General features: G+C 43.9%; 2 protein-coding genes across 9 annotated transcripts in view; one reads left to right on the top strand and one right to left on the bottom strand.

Annotated features, from left to right (window-relative positions):
• Positions 1 to 331: 331 nt before the first annotated feature.
• Positions 332 to 6,511, bottom strand: LOC107313582 (uncharacterized). The gene is made up of 5 exons (XM_085547743.1): positions 6,487 to 6,511; positions 5,727 to 6,324; positions 5,265 to 5,414; positions 2,127 to 2,229; positions 332 to 390 (listed from the first exon to the last, which is right to left on the bottom strand). The coding sequence occupies exons 1-3, from the start codon at positions 6,509 to 6,511 to the stop codon at positions 5,366 to 5,368; spliced, it is 672 nt and encodes a 223-aa protein (XP_085403869.1). The 3' UTR covers positions 332 to 390; positions 2,127 to 2,229; positions 5,265 to 5,365.
• UGT8 (UDP glycosyltransferase 8) overlaps positions 5,844 to 8,294 on the top strand; it is a 45,564-nt gene continuing 43,113 nt past the window's right edge. The window contains exons 1-2 of one of the 8 annotated variants that reach the window (XM_085547026.1): positions 5,897 to 6,374; positions 7,849 to 7,891. Coding sequence is in view for 1 of the 8 variants with exons in the window: in XM_015861944.3 (XP_015717430.2) it covers positions 7,415 to 7,424 (10 nt within the window). In the remaining 7 variants the exon portion in view is untranslated. Of the gene's footprint in view, positions 6,375 to 6,409; positions 6,514 to 6,831; positions 6,970 to 7,100; positions 7,425 to 7,848; positions 7,892 to 8,294 lie in introns of those variants that run through there. The other 7 variants (XM_015861945.3, XM_085547028.1, XM_085547029.1 and 4 more) reach the window with 7 other exon arrangements.

Here is an 8,294-nt window from a genome sequence, read left to right as displayed (position 1 = left end):
TTACAATACGCAGCTGGCGTATTTGGTTAAAAATGAATCTCAGTTGGTTCTGAAAAAGCAGGTTAGGAATAAAAGTAGTACCAATACTATATTTTGCTAAGTACTTGGATAGCTTCATTCCTATTTTTAAATCATATTAGCATCCGGTAGCCGCTCCTTCATCTTTAACAAGCTAATCAGATTAAGCAAGTCACATCACGTAATGAAACTTCGAATGGGGATTTCTGTACTATCTTTTGAGACTTTAAAATGGCAAAAAGCCATACTAACAGTATCTGTCATTTGTTCTCTTGCTAAAGCTTAAAAAAATAAATAAAGATATAGTTCTTACCTTCTTCTAAGGAGGGTAAGAATGGCTTCAGATGCTCTTTGCAAATACAGCTTAGAAACCTGAAAAATGACAAGTTACATTTGTAAATATTTACACATTTTAACTGCAATTAGAAACACACACTTTTAATCCATACAGATTGCGAGTTTACATGAATTAGCTTGGTAAGTGATACAACAATTCTTTGGCATTTCAAACTTCACCTGAATGATACTAATAGCATTTTAGTTTGTGGCTATAATTTCAATTCCCAAAGAATTAAAGAAAGAATCACAACTTGACTTAGAAGTTTATGGAAAGAAACAATGATAAATAAATAAATAAATAAAGGACACAACATTTGAACACCAACATCACTGTTGCTATTCTGTATTTTTGAAAACTGTTACTGCAGTATTTGAGAGGAACCTGTGTGCAACGACCAAGGAACAGTATTAAAACACAAGGCAGACAGAATTAATAAGTTTTGAACTGACTTCAGCAAGTGATGGCTACATGTAAAACAAACAACAAAGAACAAAAACCTACTCACAATCAAGAAATATCTGCACTACATCCAGCCTCCCTACCTACAATTACTTTTCAGAATTAAACCCATGCTAACTTAATACTTCAAAGTGCTCAGAGCTAAGCATGCAGCTTAATTTTTTAAAACTTAAGTTCTTTAAAACCACATTTATCTTCGTTTACTAGAGGTAAGAGAAACAAAAGTGGTTAGATTTTGCAAGTACAATCTCATATGAAGAACTTCATTGATACAAAGCTAACACAAAATAATTTGATTCATGAGTGCATATGCTTTTAAGCTAAGAGTTCTCAGTACAGGTGAGCCAAGCCCCTCTACGTCATTGCTCGGTTTCTGATAATAAGAGAAGCCACTTCCTGTAATCAATTTCCTTATTTCATCCCTTGAATAAATGGTTATTGTACCTCAACAGTTACAGTACAACCTGTGATGGTTGTTCACAGACACGTAGCTAGAAATATACTTACCCCCCCTTCCAAATGATATTGAAACCACCCACCTCTACAATTTCCTCTGCTCAAAAGCAAGTTCAGCTGCTTGTTCAGAATCTCTTTTCATATCTTTAATCTATTTTGATACTTGTTACAGCAAGCATCACCTGGTTTTTGGATTATAGGATCCAATGAATAACAGCTGTGTATCTGTCTACTTCCTTCACAGTTTCATAAATCTTAGCCATACTAAACTCAACTTTTTCCTTTCTAAAGAAGAGTTTCAGCTTCTTTAGTCTCTACTCATGAGGGAGCTGCTCAGTCTCCCAAAACACTTAAAGCACTCTTCCCTGTAACTAACTTCTCTAGCCAAGTTGTGTCCTTTGTAACAAAGAGCATCAAAATATTAATAGTTTCAAAAGAATTTTCTATGATATTGTTCTGACATTATTGCCAGAAAATAAATACTCAGAACAAATCAGAAATGTACAGTACTATCAGACAACAGTCAAAGCTGAGAGCTTACTGAACTTCACTGAGCTACTGAACTTTTACTGAACTACAAATTATTCTTTCTTCCTTTAGTAAAGTTACTGTTCAAAGAATGAAAACTTATGCTTTGTTAACACACAGGCTGTACAGAGAGAAACTGCAGCTGCGTCCCAGGATTTTTTTCCAACTGAAAAAATGCTGGTTTTGTAGCAGTTAACTAGAAAATATTATTTCAACCACTATTCAGAATCATACTCAATTGCAGTAATCACCTATACCAGTAGAACAAACGTCACTTTTGTGACAGTGTCAGTTATTTAGGATAATAAGGCCAAGTGTTACCTACAGTAAAGGCACTCTTCCATACACCTTCATTGTATTTACGTCCATCTCTGAAGAATGTCACAAGATGCTGCAAGTACATGTGGAGAGATGGTTGTCTGGCAACACTGCAATTAAATTAGATAATATGCATTTAAGATAATTAGATCCATCTGGCAAACTAGTAAAGGCAATAAAACTAAGAACCTTATTTAAATTTATTGGCTGCTTATGATCTCACACCAATTAACAAGCAAAATTAGCTAAAGCTATCTTAGATGAGTTACATGAAAGGTTACACTTCCATTTTGCTTGCAGAAATCCTTAAAATACATGCATATATAAGCAAAACAATCAAGGTACTAGGAAAAAAACACCCAAAGAATTGCTTGGGAATCATCGCAGTCTGTGAATCTACCAACAGACCTGTGCAAATCAGGATAAAAGCAGCAGGGACATAACCCTTGATTTAAGGTATATCCATCATCCAGTCTAATCAACTAGGTTTAAAGATAAGCAAGTCTGGATTTATCAATTTTTATAGAATCATAGAATTACCAAGGTTGGAAAAGACCTTGAAGATCATCAAGTCCAACCACAGGCTAACCATAGTACCTTAACTCTAACAACCCTCTGCTAAATCATATCCATGAGCACCACATCCAAATGGCTCTTAAACATATCCAGGGACGGCGACTCAACCACCTCCCTGGCGAGCCTATTCCAGTACTTAACTACCCTTTCTGTAAAGTGTTTCCTAAACACTTTACTAAAGTGTTTATATTCTTATAAGAAAAATTTTATTAGAAAAGACACACAGACTTCACAGTCTTGCAAACCGAAATCAGTGTTCTCCAGAAGCTGCACTCTTCTTTTCATCCAACAGAACCAAGTTCTAAACCCCTCAGAGAAACACTTCACATTGAGATTCATCCCTTGCTCATTTATTAAAAACAACTTGAATTATGTAAATGTCCAACTTGTAAGCAAATAAAATAAACTCCTTTCTTGAAAAGAGTATAAATGTGTCCCTTTGGGTAACAATGGAAGGTTATTCAAAAACACAAAGTGTTTATCACCCATGTAAAACTTAATGAAAATGTTAAAAACTCCATATTTACAGTTTTTTGTGAACGTTCATCGTTTTGTTACATATTTATTTAATTTTCCCAATTAGGAATTCCAAGATTCCCAAACCTTTCTAGTAGAATTTCTATGTTACATTCTAAAATTTACTGAATAACAAAAATTCCAAGCTTCAGTATTGGGCTGTACCTTGTATTTACTGTTTCCACAGCTGGGCTGCTATAAGTATGCAGTACATAACAAATACAAGAAAGTGAAATGCACACATAAAACTGCTTTATCACTTTTTATTCCCAAACAATCTGAAAATCACATCTCTTTAATGATAAAACAAGTATACTGACATCACTAAAATGTTCATCCCAAAAAAGGTCAGGGAGTAAGATTGGAGCTGTCCTGTACAAGACATCAATAATCCAGAGTGAAATACTACTTCATCTGATAAGATCCCATAATTTGAGTTTTCAGGAGTGCCCAATATTTCTAAAAGAGATTAAATTGTGACAGATGAAACTTGTTTTTACATATTAATAATTGCATCACAACTTATTAATTCTGGATTCAATTACTTTGTGAAACGATTGTGATGTGGAAATGAAGAAGGTTTCATCTCAAACTGAGCTGTACTTCTGTACTTAAAATTTTAATCAAAGTCAAGACAATCTATATTTAGTATTTCCTAGTCTTCTATACCAGGAAAAGCAATTACAGACATTATTTGAGGTTGCTTTCCCTGGACAAGTCAAAGAAAAAAAAATCATCATAGGATTAGCTGCATGCAAAATATAATAAACTGAAGATTCTGCTAACAGAACATTCAAACTTGAATATTGTCTTCCAAGCCAGAAGTTGGTTGCTCTGAGTGCAGGTACTATTGTAACATTATGTAATGAGTATTTCAGTACTTCCCTTAAACAAAGAAAAAAAATCACTTTGAAATATGAAACTGTTAAACACAAACTTACGCACACAACTGGAGTCTAAACAAAAGGAAATCTGCAGTAGTTTGTAACTATAACAGGCAGAGACCAAACAACATCTCGTTCTTTGATTTGAAATACTTGCTAAATGAAAGCTGGAATTCATGGGGCACCGTGGAACTTATAAAAACATTTCCACAACATCACTACATAATAACAAAATAAATTTGCAATACTATGAAGAAACCATTCACAGCGAACATGTTTGTTTTCAACAAAACGTTTTAACTGTCCCATGCTGGTCTCTGGTCTGTTGACGATGGGGAACTGGGAAGTCAGAACATAATAAAACTGAGGAACTCTGCCTTGCTGAAACAAAAACTTTCAACATAATAATGGTTTTGTGCGCTTGATTAAGGGACCTTTAACTTCAGATCCTCATTTGTAGAAGCTTGCCCATACTTAACCCGAAAGCCAAGTGCCACCATTAGCTTGTAGCTAACATCCACTGAAACTTAATGCCTCATGTAATCTTCATTAGATATCATGTGGGACATGAGATTCGAGAAAATCTGATTATGTTTTTTATACTTGGAAACTTCAGGAGGTCTTAAAAGACTGTGATGAACATCATACGAAGGTTTAAATCCCAAACAAACTGGACTAATAAACTAACCCTGCAATTTCTTTTGCATCTTTACAAGAAAGGAGACCAATTTAAAGCTTATGTTTTTTTTTTTTCTTTCTTTTTTTTTTTTTTTTTATCGTGACACTCTTTTACCCTACCTACAAAAAGGACTATAAATTTAATTAACTTTCTTGCTTTGACTGATGACACTTAAAAGTTCACTTCGATCAAAGGAGTAACTTAATCTCCTGTCAAACCAGAACATTTCTGAACAACCTCTTCCCTTAAAGTTCTTCCTGAGAACTGCAGTGGGAAGGTGTTTATCACGATGAGTCTGTAAAACACTTTTGGGCTTAGAACTTGATCAAGAGAATAGTTTTGGCGTTTAAAGGTACATGGCAGATGGGGGAGTGAGTCCCGTTCTCTTAAATAACAGTTCTTCCTTCCAGCTGCAAAACTATCCTTTAAAAGAAAAAACACAAAACACTACAGAACACACAAACACGGCAACCAATCACTGGAGAATTACCATTAGTATTTAAGCTTCGCCAGGTAATCACTTTGGACGCCTCCTGGTAGTTTTTTCCCCAGGATGAAAGAAAACAAGAGGTAAGACAGCACTACTTCACTTCAGTCAGCTTTCCCCCAGCAGGGATCACGAGCAGTCGGACACGCTTTCCTGGAGGAGAAAGAAATAAGGGGCATCACTCAAGTAGCTGGGATCAATTAGGCAACTGAGCTTAACTCTAATGAACCGGGAAGTCAGGCTTGAGTTGCTCTGTAGTGCTTGTGCGTTTTGTTATTAAACAAAGCCTGCTGGCAACGAAAAGGCAAACAGGCATTAGGGCAGAGCTCAGCCCTCGCAGTTAACGATGTGCGAAGATTAGGAGGAGTTCTGTTTCGCGCCTCGCTAATCCTCCACGCTTCGCAGCTCGCACTCAGCCGCCCAACACCACACCGGGCGCCCATCATCGCGCTGCTCCTCGCTCACCTCCCGTGCCCGCGGCCTCCCCCTCCTCCCGGCGGTGCCACCTCGGCGGCCTCCCCGCCGCGCCCGGACTGATTGGCGGAGCGCGGCCGGGTCCCACCCGCCAGAGGCGGGCGCAGGGCACCTGCCGCGCCGGCAGCTCGCCGCCGTCCTGGGAGCCGGGCAGTGCATGGGGCGGGAGGGCGCTCGGGGAGCGGGACAGCGGTTCTCCGTAGCGGTGAGGGGCAGGGCCGAGGGGCGGCCGCTCCCTGCGTACCCGAGGGCATCCCCGGAGGGTCGACGGCGGCGCCGGTGCATGCGTCCGGCGGGCGGGCGGGAGCCGGGTCGGCAACGCGGTGGGGCCGAACGGGGGCGGAGGAAAGTGATGAGAAGTTGAGGGAGGACGGAGCGAGGGTGTCCTCTCCTCTCCTCGGCCCGCGCCGCAGGGACAGCCCGGCAGCGCGGCAGGTGCAGCACAGCCGGGGCGGAGGGGACAGGCGGGCCCGGCGCCGCAGCGGAGGGGCTCCGGCGGGAGCAGGGCCGCACCTCAGGCCGGGCCGGACGGAGCCGCGCACCCCGCTCGGCTGAAGGGGAAGAGCCGCAGCGGAGCGCCGGTCGTCGGCTTATTACCAGAGGCAGCGACGCGGAGAAACGGCCCCCGAGGAGAGAGCGGTGAGGGAGCTCGGGAACTGCCCGCGGGCAGAGGGAGGGGCCCGGCTCCCGCAGCCCCGAGGCGGTGGGCTCGCTGCCCGGGCGGGAGGAAGGAGGGCGGCTCTCGTGTCACCTTGCCGCTCGCTCCGTTCTCCCATCGGTCCGTCCTCTGCGCTGCGGAGGGGTCTGAGGAAGGGAGGGCGGCGGGGAGAGCCGCGGGCTGGGGAGAGCGGAGCCGCAGGGGACGGGGCCGTGGGACGCGGTGTCCCGCAGCGGCGGGAGCGGTGCGGAACGGACGCGTTGTCCTTGCGGGGTGCCGGGAGGGTTTGAGGGCGAAAAAGGAATGTCTCGTCTCAATCCGCCCCGAGGCGCTGCCCTGAGCGGGGCTGGAAGGGAGGAGGTCTGACCGCGGGCACCGCACCTGCGAGCCACGGCCGCGTGACGCACGGCCGCGAGGCGGGAGCGCTCCCTCGCCACAGCGGGCAGTGCGGGCCGGGGCCAAGGAACGGCAGGTGTGTGTCCCGCCCGGAGCTGCACAGCGCCGCTAACACCCGCCGCTGCTGTCCCAGCCGTGCCGCCGCAGAGGGGACGCGAGGGGAAAAGTTTAGAGAGCGAAGTAAGCGGTGGCGGGGCGGGCAGGGAGGGAAACGCCGCGGCTCGGCGTTACCTGAGAGCGGGGCGGGGTGTGGGGCTGCTCCCTTCGGGCCATTGCCGCCGCTTATATGTTAACTAGATGGCGTGGTTTCTGGCCCCTGGTTTTGTAATGAGGGACCGTCAGTGAAGTTGTGTGTTATGTAAGCCTGGGGACGCCGGGTGTTTCCTTCCCTTCGCGTTCCGGAGCTGTGCGCGGGCGCTGGGCCTGCGAGCTGTCCCGCCTGGAGCCGTCCCTCCTGCGCGGAGCTGGCGGTGAATGAGCTCAGGTTCGGCCCGAGCTGCCCGGCCTGGGAGGAACAACACTGCGTGAGTGCTGCCCAGCATCACTGCTGCCTTTGGGAAGGAAGAGCAGAGCTTAGCCTGAACTGTGCGCTGAACGGGTCGGCCGAGTCACGGTATTTAGGCAGATGCTAAATGGTATCTTGTCCTTATGACTCCTTTAATATGACTACGGAGCAATAGGAAAGGGTGAAGAAAATAAATAATGCTTGGGCTATTTGGTTTGCTCGTTGGAGTTGCCTCAGGAAGAAGAGCAGTGGATGAGTTCAGTGGAAGTGGGTTTTCTCCCACAGCAAACACCTCGGTAGCTGTGTTTTGCTTTTTTTGTATTTAGATTAGGAGACTTGATCTGGGAAATAATTCATGTAAGGTCGGTCGTTTCTATGTTTTACAAATGGTCAGGGTTACGTTTCCTATCTGGAACGGCCTGCCTGCTTTTCCAAGCAGTTATCACACAAGGTCACTTATGTATTTTAGCTGAGCTAGTTTTATAGCACTGACACAACGTTGTCTGCTGTTAACCTTTACTTCACATTTCCTTGTTTTTGTTCTTCTATTTCAGCCATTGATCCAGACTGGATACTGCATTGGCATTATTATTTTTTGTAAGCTACTAACCAATACATGCTAGAGTTCTAAATTCTTTCAGATGCCTTTCATACAGTTATGAACTATTCTTGTTGGAAGAGTGAAATGTTAGGCAGTGAATGCCTGGCTTCAAGCGCTTGCTTTGTTTGTGACCTTTGTGCAATGTTTTGCCACCAACATAACGTATTTGCTACGAAACAAGAAAACGTTATCACTTCGTGTCTGTTAAGTGTATGGACTCCAAGGTGGGACTTCATAAATGCCCCTTATGTTTCATGTTCTTAAACACTGAGCAGTTGAGTTATTTTGAAATAAGGTTTGGATGGGAAAACCTATGAGGCCAACAAAGGGTGGAACGGAGATTCAGTGTTGTCTCCTGATTGTGCTTAGGGCTAAACTCTGGAGTCTCCTCCCCACCTG

The sequence above is a fragment of the Coturnix japonica genome, chromosome 4 (assembly GCF_054131305.1).
Source record: "Coturnix japonica strain WE chromosome 4, WE-NBRP24, whole genome shotgun sequence".
Lineage (NCBI taxonomy): Eukaryota > Metazoa > Chordata > Aves > Galliformes > Phasianidae > Coturnix > Coturnix japonica.
Note: the sequence above shows the minus strand (reverse complement) of the source record. Positions and strands in the feature narration are given on the sequence as shown.

Coding starts and splice junctions, on each gene's coding strand:
- LOC107313582 (XM_085547743.1), bottom strand. CDS start 6,511: ATGGGAGAACGGAGCGAGCGGCAAG. Junction 6,325..6,486: donor AGAACGGAGCGAGCGGCAAG/GTGACACGAGAG, acceptor TCTGGTAATAAG/CCGACGACCGGCGCTCCGCT. Junction 5,415..5,726: donor GGAGGCCGCGGGCACGGGAG/GTGAGCGAGGAG, acceptor TTTCTCCTCCAG/GAAAGCGTGTCCGACTGCTC.